Source organism: Oncorhynchus masou, chromosome 14 (assembly GCF_036934945.1).
Source record: "Oncorhynchus masou masou isolate Uvic2021 chromosome 14, UVic_Omas_1.1, whole genome shotgun sequence".
NCBI classification, from domain to species: Eukaryota; Metazoa; Chordata; class Actinopteri; order Salmoniformes; family Salmonidae; genus Oncorhynchus; species Oncorhynchus masou.
In genome coordinates, this window is record NC_088225.1 from 16,853,576 (window position 1) to 16,870,984 (window position 17,409).

Here is a 17,409-nt window from a genome sequence, read left to right on the forward strand (position 1 = left end):
GTGTGTTAAACAGAGGGAGGGAACAACACTACTCTATGTTGTGTTTTATAACTCGTATTACCTAAATAATATCCAGTACTCTATTACAACTTCTTAATCAACACAGGGTGGTAAAGACCAGTCTCCATCTTACACTACTTACATGTGGTATTCCATGCCCACCAGACTGATGCCGTTCACAGCCAGGATACGATCTCCCAACCTCAGCTTCTGGCACTGGGCGGCTGGGGACTCTGGTACCACTGACTTGATATAGATCCCAGTCATCTTCAGAGGTGTTTTCTACAGAGGACACAGGAGGATGCAGGAAGCATTGAGGTTGGTTCTGAGGACATGCCGTACCTGCACTATAGTATCACTACAGGAACATCTCCGTTGTTTCATCTCTATCCTACAGAGGACACAGGAGGATGCAGGAAGCGTTGAGGTTGGTGCTGAGGACATGCCGTACCTGCACTATAGTATCACTACAGGAACATCTCCGTTGTTTCATCTCTATCCTACAGGGGGCACCACATGCTATAGAATCCTCCACAGCACTACACCTGCATGCATATACATGAGTAGAGGCTTTCACAGACCAGGCACATTTCTGTTATGAATGAAATGATGAAAACAGCACTTAAGTAGAATTTGAAGCCAAAGGCAGACATTGGAATGATCATTGCAGCTGCGTATTGTGCAAAAGAGGAATCTACTAGTTCTGATAAATTAGCTTTGTGTTCTCAATGTGGTTCATGGCTGACTTCAAAAGGAGGTCAACACATTTACCACATGTTGTACACCTGTTAGTAAACCCAAGCTTAAGCCCACACCCACATACCATAACCAACCACACACACACACACACACACAAAGTCCCACATACAGTGCCTTGCGAAAGTATTCGGCCCCTTGAACTTTGCGACCTTTTGCCACATTTCAGGCTTCAAACATAAAGATACTGTATTTTTTGTGAAGAATCAACAACAAGTGGGACACAATCATGAAGTGGAACAACATTTATTGGATATTTCAAACTTTTTTAACAAATCAAAAACTGAAAAATTGGGCTGGCAAAATTTTTCAGCCCCCTTAAGTTAATACTTTGTAGCGCCACCTTTTGCTGCGATTACAGCTGTAAGTCGCTTGGGGTATGTCTCTACCAGTTTTGCACAGAGAGACTGAAATTTTTTCCCATTCCTCCTTGCAAAACAGCTCGAGCTCAGTGAGGTTGGATGGAGAGCATTTGTGAACAGCAGTTTTCAGTTCTTTCCACAGATTCTCGATTGGATTCAGGTCTGGACTTTGACTTGGCCATTCTAACACCTGGATATGTTTATTTTTGAACCATTCCATTGTAGATTTTGCTTTATGTTTTGGATCATTGTCTTGTTGGAAGACAAATCTCCGTCCCAGTCTCAGGTCTTTTGCAGACGCCATCAGGTTTTCTTCCAGAATGGTCCTGTATTTGGCTCCATCCATTTTAACCATCTTCCCTGTCCCTGCTGAAGAAAAGCAGGCCCAAACCATGATGCTGCCACCACCATGTTTGACAGTGGGGATGGTGTGTTCAGCGTGATGAGCTGTGTTGCTTTTACGCCAAACATAACGTTTTGCATTGTTGCCAAAAAGTTCAATTTTGGTTTCATCTGACCATAGCACCTTCTTCCACGTGTTTGGTGTGTCTCCCAGGTGGCTTGTGGCAAACTTTAAACGACACTTTTTATGGATATCTTTAAGAAATGGCTTTCTTCTTGCCACTCTTCCATAAAGGCCAGATTTGTGCAATATACGCCTGATTGTTGTCCTATGGACAGAGTCTCCCACCTCAGCTGTAGATCTCTGCAGTTCATCCAGAGTGATCATGGGCCTCTTGGCTGCATCTCTGATCAGTCTTCTCCTTGTATGAGCTGAAAGTTTAGAGGGACAGCCAGGTCTTGGTAGATTTGCAGTGGTCTGATACTCCTTCCATTTCAATATTATCGCTTGCACAGTGCTCCTTGGGATGTTTAAAGCTTGGGATATCTTTTTGTATCCAAATCTGGCTTTAAACTTCTTCACAACAGTATCTTGGACCTGCCTGGTGTGTTCCTTGTTCTTCATGATGCTCTGCGCATTTAATGGACCTCTGAGACTATCACAGTGCAGGTGCATTTATACGGAGACTTGATTACACACAGGTGGATTGTATTTATCATCATTAGTCATTTAGGTCAACATTGGATCATTCAGAGATCCTCACTGAACTTCTGGAGAGAGTTTGCTGCACTGAAAGTAAAGGGGCTAAATAATTTTGCACGCACAATTTTTCAGTTTTTGATTTGTTAAAAAAGTTTGAAATATCCAATAAATGTCGTTCCACTTCATGATTGTGTCCCACTTGTTGTTGATTCTTCACAAAAAATACAGTTTTATATCTTTATGTTTGAAGCCTGAAATGTGGCAAAAGGTCGCAAAGTTCAAGGGGGCCGAATACTTTCGCAAGGCACTGTAGCAAGAAGAGTTGTTGAGCCTATCTGTAGTTGAGATCTACGTCACAGTTCAACTCATCATTCATTTAAAGCTAGATTTCCCTGCCTTTGATGCATGATGATGTAACACAGTTAATCATGGGAAATATGTAACCTTTAACTAATTCATTTGCGACTATGAGGTTTGAACAGCCACGCAAGGCCGTATATTAGGATGTCATAAATCACATGACCAAATAAGAGGCACACGCCCCTCACATCGACAAGGCTGTCACTTTGTACAACCAGGCACAGACAGAATGTTAGAGCTTTTTCAAGTTCCATTGGTTTACCCATGCAGAGAGGTGAAGAATAAGAACGGGAGGTAGAGAAACAAAAAGGAAGATGAGACTTGGGTGAAGGAGATGAACAAAGGAGGAGGTGGAGGAATAAAGACAAGGATTTCACCCACCATTCCATCCACCAGTGCCAGGCCTAGACCATGAGGTCCTCTGTGTAGCTCCACGCTAAACACTTCATCCCCCTCTTTCTCCTCCTCTTCCTCCACATTCCCATTCCTTCTCTCAGAACATTCCCTTGGGCAGCTTCCTGCTGAGGAGACACACACAAGAACACCCCACATTAGACACAGTATCCAATCCCACCGTAACTCTGTTTAAAGTCCTACTTTTCCTGTTATTGTGGTCCTTTTAATTAAATTATAAAGAAATCATATCACTGTGGCAATTTGAGACAGGGTTTACTGCAGCAGAAAACACAAAAGTAGTGTCTGGTTCCCCTTTGGTTTTCCCTCTACAGTACCTGCTAGGGGTGTCTCTCCCTCTCTCTGTCTGTCTGTCCATATGAAAGATAAGTTCACAATACTGGGCTTGTTTTGAAGTCCAGAGGCATTAGTGCTATAAGGATTATTATTATTAAAATATATGGATCAAAGACTGGAGGTTCATCTGAGCTGCTCCAGAGGGACACGCAGTTGGTTTCACCTCCTCAACATACATATAACTACCACTGATATTGAACACAGATGTTGCATTTGGACTCCATATAAAAATCATGTCAAGTCTGAGTGCTATAAAACTGTAGGGAGTAAATGCATAGACGTTGTAATGAGAACCATACAGAACCCCACTGAGAACAAGCTCTAAAGCTTTGGTGCCTTGGGAAAGCTCTTCCTCAGGTTGGTCCGGTGCTCTGTGGTGTATTTATCCTGTGACAACAACCTGCCACCCGCAACAGTACCACCAGCATGCCCTACACTTTCACCTCGCCCCTGGTCTCCCACGGCTCTTCCCTGCTCTCCTTCGGCTCTCACCTGGTCTCCCACTGCTCTTCCCTGCTCTCCTTCGGCTCTCCCCTGGTCTCCCACTGCTCTTCCCTGCTCTCCTTCGGCTCTCCCCTGGTCTCCCACTGCTCTTCCCTGCTCTCCTTCGGCTCTCCCCTGGTCTCTTCCCTGCTCTCCTTCGGCTCTCCCCTGGTCTCCCACTGCTCTTCCCTGCTCTCCTTCGGCTCTCCCCTGGTCTCCCCCTGGTCTCCCCCCGGTCTCCCCCTGGTCTCCCCCGGTCTCCCACTGCTCTCCCACTGCTCTTCCCTGCTCTCCTTCGGCTCTCCCCCGGTCTCCCCCTGCTCTCCCCTGGTCTCCCCCTGCTCTCCTCCAGCCCAAGCCCATCTGCCCCCCATACAGGACCTGCTCTGGACAATGCCTGTCCCGATTAAGATTCCACGCACCAACCCAACTGTAAATTCCCATGACGGGTCAGCCACTGATCTTTTCTTTCCTGACATCACCACCTCTCTGTAATTCTTGGTACAGATTAAAAGATTAGCAATGCTACCAAAATAGCAGTAAGTTACCGTTAGCGCCCAAAACCACCGAGGTTGAGCAGAGAGCAGGAGCACTATGGGACTGGGAGGCCACAGTAATACATGGTGGGAAGCTATGGTCAATGTCATAACCAGGGAACTGACATGATTATGATTGTGGACTTCAGGAAACAGCAGAGGGAACACCCCCCTATCCACATCGATGGAACAGTAGTGGAGAGGGTAGTAAGTTTTAAGTTCCTCGGCATACACATCACAGACAAACTGAATTGGTCCACCCACACAGACAGCATCGTGAAGAAGGCGCAGCAGCGCCTCTTCAACCTCAGGAGGCTGAAGAAATTTGGCTTGTCACCAAAAGCACTCACAAACTTCTACAGATGCACAATTGAGAGCATCCTGGCGGGCTGTATCACCGCCTGGTACGGCAACTGCTCAGCCCACAACCGTAAGGCTCTCCAGAGGGTAGTGAGGTCTGCACAACGCATCACCGGGGGCAAACTACCTGCCCTCCAGGACACCTACACCACCCGATGTTACAGGAAGGCCATAAAGATCATCAAGGACAACAACCATCCGAGCCACTGCCTGTTTACCCCGCTACCATCCAGAAGGCGAGGTCAGTACAGGTGCATCAAAGCTGGGACCGAGAGACTGAAAAACAGCTTCTATCTCAAGGCCATCAGACTGTTAAACAGCAACCACTAACATTGAATGGCTGCTGCCAACACACTGACTCAACTCCAGCCACTTTAATAATGGGAATTGATGGGAAATGATGTAAAATATATCACTAGCCACTTTAAACAATGCTACCTAATATAATGTTTACATACCCTACATTATTCATCTCATATGTATACGTATACACTGTACTCTATATCATCTACTGCATCCTTATGTAATACATGTATCACTAGCCACTTTAACTATGCCACTTTGTTTACATACTCATCTCATATGTATATACTGTACTCAATACCATCTACTGTATCTTGCCTATGCTGCTCTGTACCATCACTCATTCATATATCTTTATGTACATATTCTTTATCCCCTTACACTTGTGTGTATAAGACAGTAGTTTTGGAATTGTTAGTTAGATTACTTGTTGGTTATTACTGCATTGTCGGAACTAGAAGCACAAGCATTTCGCTACACTCGCATTAACATCTGCTAACCATGTGTATGTGACAAATACAATTTGATTTGATTTGATTAGAGAATATTTCTGTGAAAGTGGGTAATGTTCAATAGTACATCCTTTTACATCCTTTTCATAACAATATCTTTATTATGACAAACTATTAAACCATAGAGCCCGTATAAAGACAAGGGCCATTGATCGTAATGAGTTCTGATTATGATCAACAAAATGGAAGCTTTAGTAAAACCCTATTTACACACAACCACACAGGGGGCCAGGAAGCTTTAAGCATGCGGTAAGCACTTACACACAACCACACAGGGGCCCAGGAAGCTTTAAGCAGGCGGTAAGCACTTACACACAACCACACAGGGGGCCAGGAAGCTTTAAGCATGCGGTAAGCATTTACACACAACCACACAGGGGGTCAGGAAGCTTTAAGCAGGCGGTAATCACTTACACACAACCACACAGGGGGTCAGGAAGCTTTAAGCAGGCGGTAAGCACTTACACACAACCACACAGGGGGTCAGGGAGCTTTAAGCAGGCGGTAAGCACTTACACACAACCACACAGGGGGTCAGAAAGCTTTAAGCATGCGGTAAGCACTTAGACACAACCACACAGGGGGTCAGGAAGCTTTAAGCAGGCGGTAAGCACTTACACACAACCACACAGGGGGCCAGGGAGCTTTAAGCAGGCGGTAAGCACTTACACACAACCACACAGGGGGTCAGGAAGCTTTAAGCAGGCGGTAAGCACTTACACACAACCACACAGGGGGCCAGGAAGCTTTAAGCAGGCGGTAAGCACTTACACACAACCACACAGGGGGCCAGGAAGCTTTAAGCAGGCGGTAAGCACTTACACACAACCACACAGGGGTCAGGAAGCTTTAAGCAGGCTTACACACAACCACACAGGGGGTCAGGAAGCTTTAAGCAGGCGGTAAGCACTTACACACAACACAAGGGGGCCAGCACAGGCGGGGGTCAGGGAGCTTTAAGCAGGCGGTAAGCACTTACACACAACCACACAGGGGGGGGGTCAGGGAGCTTTAAGCAGGCGGTAAGCACTTACACACAACCACACAGGGGCCAGGGAGCTTTAAGCAGGCGGTAAGCACTTACACACAACCACACAGGGGCCAGGAGCTTTAAGCAGGCGGTAAGCACTTACACACAACCACACAGGGGGCCAGGAAGCTTTAAGCAGGCGGTAAGCACTTACACACAACCACACAGGGGGTCAGGAAGCTTTAAGCAGGCGGTAAGCACTTACACACAACCCCACAGGGGGTCAGGGAGCTTTAAGCAGGCGGTAAGCACTTTACACACAACCACACAGGGGGTCAGGGAGCTTTAAGCAGGCGGTAAGCACTTACACACAACCACACAGGGGGTCAGGGAGCTTTAAGCAGGCGGTAAGCACTTACACACAACCACACAGGGGGCCAGGAAGCTTTAAGCAGGCGGTAAGCACTTACACACAACCACACAGGGGGTCAGGGAGCTTTAAGCAGGCGGTAAGCACTTACACACAACCACACAGGGGGTCAGGAAGCTTTAAGCAGGCGGTAAGCACTTACACACAACCACACAGGGGGTCAGGAGCTTTAAGCAGGCGGTAAGCACTTACACACAACCACACAGGGGGCCAGGAAGCTTTAAGCAGGCGGTAAGCACTTACACACAACCACACAGGGGGCCAGGAAGCTTTAAGCAGGCGGTAAGCACTTACACACAATCAAATGTTACACAGAGTGTTTGTCTCTGATTTAGAGATGAGGGAATTATCTGGTGTTAATCAACAGGAAAGGCCATGGACTGCTATTAGATTGTACTGGACTAACAGGCTTTTATTATCTAACCTGTTGTTTGGATATGACCTGGGACTGTGGTATCTGAAATCAGAAACATTCAGGATTCCCACAATGTTTTAGATAAAGTGGCATCAAACTTATAGACTCACTCTCTTTTGCTAGGTGTTTGACTTAACGATTGTATCCCTTGAGAAAAGTCAATGTACTGTATAGGACAGGCGCACTAGACTACTATTTGAGAATGTCCGGGGGTCACACACATTTCCTAGGTGGCAAAGGTCCGGATAGGTATTGTCATTAATCGGCGTTGTAACAAACCCCTGCCTCCCAACCCATGCGACCTCAAACTGTTTAAGTTGTACACAGCCATATTGCTGGCGGAGAGAAAATGTTGTCAGTTTAAACCTCGTTTCCTGCAATTCTACGCATTTTGACGTTTTATAGCTAATTTCTTGATATTCTACACATTTTGACATTTCTGTGTGTTCATATGATACCTGAGTAACTGAACAAAATCAATGCGGGCCGCTGGTGTTGAGGCCCCTGGGCAAGTAATCTGGCCATGATAACTACAGGATTTAGATAGCTGATTAGTCTAATTTACCCATCTAGCTAACATGGGCTAGTAGTAATTCACTGAACATTTCTGACAGGTTATAAATAGCTCTCTAAGGTCTGTCAGTGAATGACATAACAAGAGGAAAACTGTCCATGCGCTACCAAATTTCAAAATTGCACTTCTGCATTCTACAATTAGAACTCTCAACAGCAGTAAGTTGAAAGCCCAGCTGAGTTCCTAAATACAATTACACATACACTTCAAATGTAATTTCTGTCGGGACCCACGGTCCGTAATGACCCCGTTCTGAGTCTTGATTGGGACCGCGGTCAGCCTGTTGAGTATGGCTGGTATAGGACTTATATAAAAGTGATAGAATCTTACACGTTGTTTGAGACATCGCCAGAGAAAGCTGACCTGCTTTAGGGAGGGGGGCGTCATTGTTATCCCTGGAAGTTAACCCTGGAAGTGTCCCTCCCAGTTACGGAATAAGATGTTTAGTCCTTTCCTTCCCTTTCTCAGCTCAACTCCTCCACCACAGAATAAATCATAACCAGAGAGCAGTCTGCTCATTTTCCCCTCCGATCCACTCCTACAGATGACCTCATGAGCAGAGCTTCATAAAACAATAGGCACGAGGAGAAAATGGCCTTTCCTCTACACATGGAATCCGCCCTACAGGGAGAACACAACCTTTACACAGCCAGAACAGATCTTTATTCCTCCAATGACCTGTAGTTTCTGTCCAAAGTCAATAGTTGAAGATGAAGGGAGGATGAGAGCTCTCCTCCTCCTGTCATATCAAGCACCTTGTGTCAACCTGGAGCCACTGGGGACAAATATGCACCAGGGACTCCCGGGTCAAGCAGACAAATTCTTCCTTTAATGGAGCCTGTCAATCATTGGTGGGTTGATATTACGAGGGAGGCACTAGCGACCTAACTCCAGGGGTTAGGTACATGAGCCACAGTATGAGCTGAGGTGGCTGTATTTGCTGTGACAGGAGTTTTACATCACTTTAATCAAAACCTGCAGAGGGAGGGAAAGGCCATGAAGGGATCCTCTGTTATTCTTTGTCTTCGTAATTCATCCAAGGGGATTGAGACAGGATCAGTTTCTTTTAGGATTACAATGTACAGTATGTGCCCCCCACTGTTACAGCATCCTCAATCCTCTGTTATGTTTGGTCAATAACACACTTCAGCTGACACATGGCTTTTTATGCTCCTTTTCTATCAATCAGAGCTGTTTGTATTGTAACTGAATGCTCTGTATGTAGCCTGACTGTATGACATAGCCCTCTGTGTTACCTTTCCTGTGCTGCCGTGCTGCTCCCTCCTGCAGGTCTGCCTCCAGCTCAGACTGAGACAGCTCCATGCCCTGGGGGGTGTTGGGGGGCGTCAGCAGGCAGGAGGGGTCCAGAGCCAGGCTCTTGTGGCATCCCAGGTCAGCCTGGCTACTCCTAGGTAGGGCGTTCTGCAGCTCCAGACTCTTCAGCTTGTGGGTCAACTCTGCCTCTGCCAGGCAACAGCTTAGGTCACCATGAGACCCCCGGGCCTGAGGGGGCGCCGCAGGGCTCAAAGAGTCCACCTCTGCCCTGAGCGAGGGGCAGGGAACTGGGTCAGGGACCACCACTGTGACAGAGGGTGAGGAGCGTGAGGTCGCAGACTTGGCGTCTGTAGCTGTCCCGCTGAGTGCCTGAAGGGAGAGAGAAGTCAATAAAACAGAGATGGAAAAACATCAAAGTTAAAATGTCTCATTTACTGAGCACCACCAGCCCAGGGTGGCCACTGGCCTCTCATTAGATTGTATATTTGTAAATTCTGGGTATACAGAGTCAGAAGGTCAGATAGATGGTTACCTGCTGTGTTGTTTGACTGGTGGGGAGACTACGGATGAAGTCCTGCAGATGGCCTAGCTGCTCAAACAGAGCGGGCTCCGTGATTGGTTTACCCAACTCCAGGTGGAAGTTGTTGTTAGGCAGGATAAGGGGAGGGTGGTTGTCGAAACTCACCAGAATGTCAGCTAGAGGAGGAGGAAAATACAGGACATCATTAAAGACAGAAGACGTGACTCAGAAAAGATTACAACAGGAAGAGCTTTCTCACTGTGTACACTACATTTCCTTTTACTTCATTAACTTAATTACATCTGATTTGTAGGTTAATCCTTTAGATTCTCAAGTTAAAGAAAGACAGTCATGGCCTCTAGGACAAGATAAAGTTCCCCCCAGGGGGTGCCAGCGGGAGTTGGGCCATTCACACAGAAGAGGTGAGGTGACAGGGGACAGAGAAGGGAGACAGGTGCCAAGTCCTATATTGAGAGGGGTGGATTTGAGAGTTAACTCAGTGGTGAGACTGATTGGGCTGGGCAGGGTTCTCCTCTCTAACCTCCCCCCTGTACCCATGCTCCAATTTAGAGTTAGACTGGGACAGGCAGACAGGATTACTCTGGTGAACACACTCAGCCACTCCCAGACACAGGGAATAGGCCTCTAGTTACTAATACCCTGACTACACCGCTCGCGTCACGTTGCAAAATACATTTAGAAATCTCTGTTATTCAATTATTGCATCCACACTGCTCGTGCGCGTAAACAAGCGTCTGCGTTGCCAAGGGCTAAAATAGAACTCCTTTCTATTTCTGACGATGAAAAAGACTGGAAAGAGGTTAGATGACTAGAAACGATTCGATTGACCATTTTACGTGTGGATTAATTGTCGGAGTAGAGGACCTTGTGCATTTCAGGTAAAATAACAACTCAATGTTTATATCCCAGGACAAATTAGCTAGCAACAGCAAGCTAACCAGCTAAATTGCTATAAATGTTTAATGCTTTTCGACCTGTCCCCAAATTAATGTCATTGGTTCAGAGTCTGTTTTGATATTTTACCTGCGTGTTGTGATCGCGTTTGGTGTAGGGGGACAAAATATATTTAAGCACGATGGCGCACCATGCAGCCGGTTTGGGTTCCGTGTAACCCTGTCAGGGCGACAGTCTGATCTGATTGAGTCTTGGCAGAGTGAGAGTGTGTACACAAGCGTACAGACTACATCGGCTATGGGAATTTGTTTGTCCAAGAAACACGTGTGTTTGTTTCAAAATATGGTTTATACACGTGAACGTGTCTGTGTGGTTAACCGCCGTGACTCTGCTGTATCTGTGTTCCACTCACTGGTCCTGAGGGCAGCCTCCACCTCGTCTGGCGAGGGGTTCCAGTCTGCAGGACAGGCCCTGCCTGGGTTATACTCCCTCAGCATGTGGTGCAGTTGGGCTGGGTTCAGAGGCATGAACTCAGTCCTCAGAGAGCTCCATGATGCCTGAAACACACACACATATGTACACAAACACGTTACAAGAATATCAAAGAACAGGCACAAGGACCATGATACAAGGAATATGATTGCATATTTCACAAAAGAGTAAACATGGCATCCTTTAAATGCAAGAGCTGGCAGAGCTGTTTGATGTAATTGTTGTTAGTGAAACTATAAATGACAGGGTAGCATTTCCTCAGTGGGGTTATTTCAACACAAAGCTATTCACGTAAAAAAAATATTTCAAACCACAAATCTGTCCAAGTACTGTAATTGCATATTTGTGTCATTCCTATGACAGATTATGTGGTGATGAATTCATTAGGAAAATACATATAGGACTGTAAGTAATACTTGTCATGCCAACCTGTCACTGTCTGTAGTAATAATAAAATCAACACACACACACACACACACACACACACACACACTGGAGAAATGTTGAAATGCTTGATTGTGGTAGTCAATGTTCCTGAATGTCACATTTTCCATCTATTTGACTAAACATTGATGAGTCATAAACATCAAGCGTCAGATGTCATCAGAAGATGTGCTAATTACCTCTGTGTTATATGACTATGAACAATCAGGTGTTTTTATCCTCTCAGTTGATCTCTCTCTGGTTAGTGGGAATAAACACACAAGAGACTTAATCTTCAACTATTTCCTCATTCACTCAGACACACCTTGGAGAGCTGAGGTGTTTTAATGACTCAGTAACTAACCAGAAAGACATAGGTGAATCATTGCAAGATGACATCATTGGCATAGAGGTGTTATTGGTATGCTGACAGGCATTGTGTAGAATATATCAGACCATATTTACCCCAGCCTTGTATCCCTTCATTCCTCCAATGAGCACACCCTCTTTGTCACATGACAGCACAGAGGCTGGCCAGAAGGAGGAGTTATGGGAATGTTTATAAGCAAGAGTGACTTATTTTTTGACATTATTTTAAGTCTTTATTTTCTATATCTACTATTTGACTTGGTGTATCCCAGTCATAAGTGGCATAACATTGTGGCATCAATGACACAATCTTCCTAACTTTGTATCATCGGTAATTACTGGAGACAGAGAGAGCTCAGCCATAACAAAACCATGCCACATCACTGGTAATTTACTATGTCCCTCACTCCCTCAAGCCCAGAACTCCAGATGGAAAACGGAGAATATCACAAGGGTGTGTGCTCCATTTTACCAACCACAACATCTGACCTCGTGCCATGGGAGTGATCCATACACAAAACCACCAGCCTCCTAGCAACAGTCCCCACGAATAGAGGAGAGAGGCAGCCTTTGACTGAGGGGAGACTGGTTCTACTACTGCGGAGCTGTTTTGGGGCTGTTACCATGGCTGCCTTCTGGTTAGATATTGAGAACATGTGTTGTCTCATACTGTATTAGCCCCTTATGGCTGTGGATGGAAGAGTGAAATGCTGCCCTGTCAGTCTTGTTGCACTGAGTCTCAGCAGGCTCCTTTCTTCATTCCTGGTGAATGAGTTCCATCAAATTAAAATCAGATCAAGAAACTATAAACTCTTGATCTAAATTAAATATGAGGGCAGCTGCAGGAGAAAATACAACTTTGACTGAATTTGATGCTTTAGGGCTGTGCAAACTGTGGTTTTAAGATAAAACCCACAACTATCCACAACAACAGTGCTGTAATTGGGATTGAGTAGGAGATGATTCTCTCATGTACTAACCCGGGAGAACATTACAAGACCATGACGTGTCCACAGCCTTCCTGCAGCCCCTGGACATTCATTAATGAGACATACAGTAGAGTGGGCCTGTCACGGCAGAGGTCACTCTTTTCTTTGAAGGTGACAGGGCTAAAGCTAGCCTTGTGTCACACACAGACTGGCAACAGGTTTTCCCTACATGACCAGAAACAGGATATGTGTGTGTGTGTGTTTAACATTTGTTCCTCCACTTATTTTTTACATTTTTTTATTTAAACTTTTTTTAACTAGGCAAGTCAGTTAAGAACAAATTCTTATTTACATTGATGGCCTCCACCGACCACACCCGGACGACGCTGGGCCAATTGTGCGCCGTCCTATGGGACTCCCAATCACGGCCGGATGTGATATAGCCTGGAATCGAACCAGGGACTGTAGTAATGCCTCTTGCACTGAGAGGCAGTGCCTTGGACCGCTGCGCCACACGGGAGCCCCTTAGCTGGGTTGTTCTATATGGTGCTCTCTGTCTTTATGTCTCTAACTAGCCCACAGTGTTAACTAACCCAACCACCACCAGATATGTTACGGCTCAACTTCCCCCCAGTAAACATGATCCTCCTTTCAGTGGATTACAGAGAGAATGGCATGCTTAAGGAAGGATTAACTACTCAGTGGCACACAGTTTAAAGCCACAGGCATCAACAACATGGGATTTAAACATACATACAGTGAACCTGGCCATGACCCCACTGTCCGAGAATGTCTAAGGGGGAGTTGGGATATGCAAAACACACATTTCCAATTCACATGTCTATAATATACACACTTGTACATGTGTGAAACAGGATAAATTAATTAATTATAATTATTAATTATTATTATGTCTATTTGTTTAAGTTCTTGGTGCAAGGACTGCCTATCTTGGCAAAATGTGTATTTTCTTCATCAATAGATGAGAAGTCATTGCATAATAGGAGATGTAGAGTACAATTTGGTGGGGAAATAATCCATTGTTTCCAAGCATTCTTTTCCCTCTCCCACAGCTCTGTCAGGCTTTTTTAATGATGTCATGTGGTGGCGCATGTGAGTTCCACTCAGGTGACATCTGTCAGTGAAAATAAGCTTTCAGCTCTAACATTTTCAATCTGTTCCATACCTTGTGAAACACCTGTGGTCTACAATGGATACATTCAGAATTGCTATAGTGGACAAAAATGTTGTCATTAACACCCCATTGCCTCATTGCTTTACCATTACATCTAGGTGTTGACATCACACCGATAGTGTCAAGAACAGTTATCATAACATCAAAAGTGTGTATCATACCTGAGGCCTGCAGTATTTTTCCAGATCTGATAACTGGCCAGGGCAGGGGAATGTTTAGTAAGGTGCTATAGAGGTATAAAACCAACAGTCTGTGTACACACACCTTCTCCCACAACTAGTGTGGCAGTGAACAAACAACATCTCTCACCCCACAATGGTCCATTCAAACTATACTTGCAATGTTATTATCTTATAACTACTTCAACAGTATCACCTCCATCAAAGACAACATTAGCAATGAAATGTAGGGAAACAGAGTTTCAGTGATGATTCATGAATGTTTTCAATGTTTTGTCAGATTTTCCTAAATACTTCCCAAAGGTTTCCCACTCGAGGCATGTTCGGTATGCCAATAATCTCCCGTGGGCAGATTCTGCATGTAGACCCAAGAATCTGCTAGGACTGAATGGGATCCCTGTGATAACAAACTGCAGTAGTTTCAGTCTTTGGGTTCTGGCACTTTGTTATATGGCCGTATCAGGATTGAACGAAGGCGGGGCTTAAACTGCTTGGCTACAAGTGATTCGCGTGTGGCCCACACAGATCGGAAGGGGGAGGGGGCTTTGGATAAGACTTTTTCTTTTTCTTTTTGCGAGTGTGGAGACTTTGCAAACTGTCGGAACTCACAATTCTTAACACATATAGACCCAGAAGTAAATCACACAGTTGACCAAATTAATAATGATTTTACTTTTGGGTTAACAGAGATTAGTGTACCAATAATGAGCTGAGACACTTGGTGATGTACAGTCTAATACACTGTAAAAAAAAACATTTTGATACACTATATATTCAGACTGCTTTGGACATCTTGGCTACCGTAATTTCCGGACTATAAACCGCTACTTTATTCCCAGGCTTTGAACCTCCCGGTTTTTACAATGACGAGGCTAATTTATGGATTTTTCCCGCTTTCAAAAAAACTGAGCAATGCCGTGTTTCGTTTAAAAGCCTATTTATTTTTGTTACAAGCCGTGTTTCGTTTAAAGGCTGTGTAAAGTTAATTTGTTTCAATGTACTGGTAGGCACCTGCAGCCTATAGACATGTACGGCTTATTTATGTACAGAATACATATGTTTTAATAATTCAGTGGGTGCGGTTTATATTCAGGTGCGCTTAATAGTCCAGAAATTACGGTACATTGTTATTTAGTGCTCTCCAAACCAAAACAGGAAGTGAAAATAAAGGAAGTGCCCTCTGACCTGTAGTAGGTTCTCCTTGGGCGTTGCCAGCAGATTGACAGCAGCAGAGAGCTTCTGGAAGAACTCCACAGCCAGGTCTCCTAGGCCCATCCCCTGTATCCAGTCCATCAGCAGGTCCAGGTTGGCCCTGATCTGCACCCCTCTAGACCATTGGTAGAACCCACCTCCAGAGCCTGTAGAACAAAACACCACTCAGACATGCTCATGTAATTTTGATCATAGCTATTGAGTATAATGAAACTTCTATAAGATGCAGCATGCTAGCAGATACCCATAGACTTCCAGTTATTTCACTAATGCTAGTTAGCATTGGCTCATGAAACTACCTCTAACGTTCTCCATAGTGGACACAGAAACATAAAAATGATATCCACAAGTTCATCTTACTCTGGGGAAAGTCCAAATCCCGAAGAATCCCAAAAACACATACAGTATGTATTTTATGAAGATACTTGAAATAGGACTTTGAGGATATTAAGATTTGATCCTACAAAACCCCATGAGTCAGAAACAGAGCATGTTGGAGGTCTCACCTCTCTCCATGAGTGAGTTGAAGAGGGATGCGTTGGTGAAGAAGAAGAGGTAGGCGCAGAGCTGTGAGCTGATGTCAGAGTGCACCTGGAAGGCGTTGAGCAGAGACAGCGCCTCCTTCAGGACATCCAGGATGCCGCTCACACCCTCGGGCACACGCAGCTGCCCGCTCTCCGAGAACGGGTTCCCATCCAGCAGGCCTGGCAGTGCCGAGTACATACTCTGAGGACAGAGAGAGGCATGCTAGAGGTGGTAGTCACAGCTACATGACTTTACCTCACTGTACCATAGTCTAGCACAGCACCTCTCTGAGGAGAGAGAGGGAGATAAGAAACCTTAGGTCACAGCTACTGTACCCAGTACCACTAATACAGAAAGTATACTGCATTATATATTGATCTTTAAAAGGGACGTTTTGGCAGCGATTCACACTTTATCATCCATACTCTCTATAAAATAAACCTTCATCAACATGCAAACATTTGTTGACAGATTCAGTAAAACTGCAGTGGAATCAGTGACTTAATCAACAGGGCTATTCTTACTGACCCTGAGCTCCCTGAGCCAATCAGAAAACAGTCAGGGCCCAAGGAGGAGGGGTTACAGAAAGCCAGAAAGGAACAGACACACTTCCCCTCCAAAGGGGGATTGCCAGGGGCCTGATAGCCAGGGGCCTGATAGCCAGGGGCCTGATAGCCAGGGGCCTGATAGCCAGGGGCCTGATAGCCAGGGGCCTGATAGCCAGCCAGGGGCCTGATAGCCAGCCAGGGGCCTGAGGCTGTCCAGTCTCACCATTGTTAACAGTGTACCATACACAGTCCTGGGAATCCCATTGATAACACTGGTGCCACTGCCATTCCTGACAGAAACACAAATGTTTCCCAGTGACTCAACCCCTCTCTGCCCCCTCCAGCCTCCTGATAATTCCCATAATAAATAAATGCCAAGTATCATAAACTAGCTGATAATAGCCCATGCTGTTGACTACTAATTCTCATGCAATAGGCATGAGAATTAATTTCTCCTACAACTTCTCCTGGAGTGTTTTGTCTCATGGTTGGTTATTCCACCAATTAGGTGTCTTTTGAGTAGTGTAACTTGTTGGGAAAAACAAAAATGTTATATTTCACCTACTTTTAGCAGTACACTTTTAGCAGTATTTCAACTACTGTCATAAACAGTACATGTTCTAAAAAAAACTTTTTTTCCAACTCAAGAGGTTAAATTTTAAAAATGGACTATAGTAAGTGCCTATTAAGTGCCAAATAAGGTAACAGGGTTGACCGTAACAGGGTTGACCGTAACAGGGTTCATCTTAAATCATCCATAAATCCCCTTGTGACAGGGGGAATCTAAGCTTGTTTCATGCAACAGGGAGGGGCAATTGAATGCAAGCTTCACTAAAAAAAAATATATATATATATTTAAAATATATCATACCTGTCTATGCTTGACCTGCTCAGCTTTCCACCACAAACACCAGAAAATTGCCAAAAAAGACTACAACCAGCTCACCTGCTTTTACATTATGATTTGACTG

At 45.0% G+C, this 17,409-nt stretch overlaps 1 protein-coding gene across 2 annotated transcripts in view; it reads right to left on the reverse strand.

The window, feature by feature from the left end:
- The window catches only part of LOC135554387 (ras-associating and dilute domain-containing protein-like), a 32,443-nt gene that overhangs the window by 1,127 nt on the left and 13,907 nt on the right, over nucleotides 1–17,409 (reverse strand). The window contains exons 8-14 of one of the 2 annotated variants that reach the window (XM_064986675.1): nucleotides 15,872–16,091; nucleotides 15,339–15,511; nucleotides 10,979–11,123; nucleotides 9,664–9,827; nucleotides 9,113–9,500; nucleotides 2,905–3,041; nucleotides 143–282 (exon numbers count right to left, since the gene is read on the reverse strand). In XM_064986675.1, coding sequence (XP_064842747.1) covers nucleotides 143–282; nucleotides 2,905–3,041; nucleotides 9,113–9,500; nucleotides 9,664–9,827; nucleotides 10,979–11,123; nucleotides 15,339–15,511; nucleotides 15,872–16,091 — 1,367 coding nt within the window. Of the gene's footprint in view, nucleotides 1–142; nucleotides 283–2,904; nucleotides 3,045–9,112; nucleotides 9,501–9,663; nucleotides 9,828–10,978; nucleotides 11,124–15,338; nucleotides 15,512–15,871; nucleotides 16,092–17,409 lie in introns of both variants that reach the window. The other variant, XM_064986674.1, reaches the window with a different exon arrangement.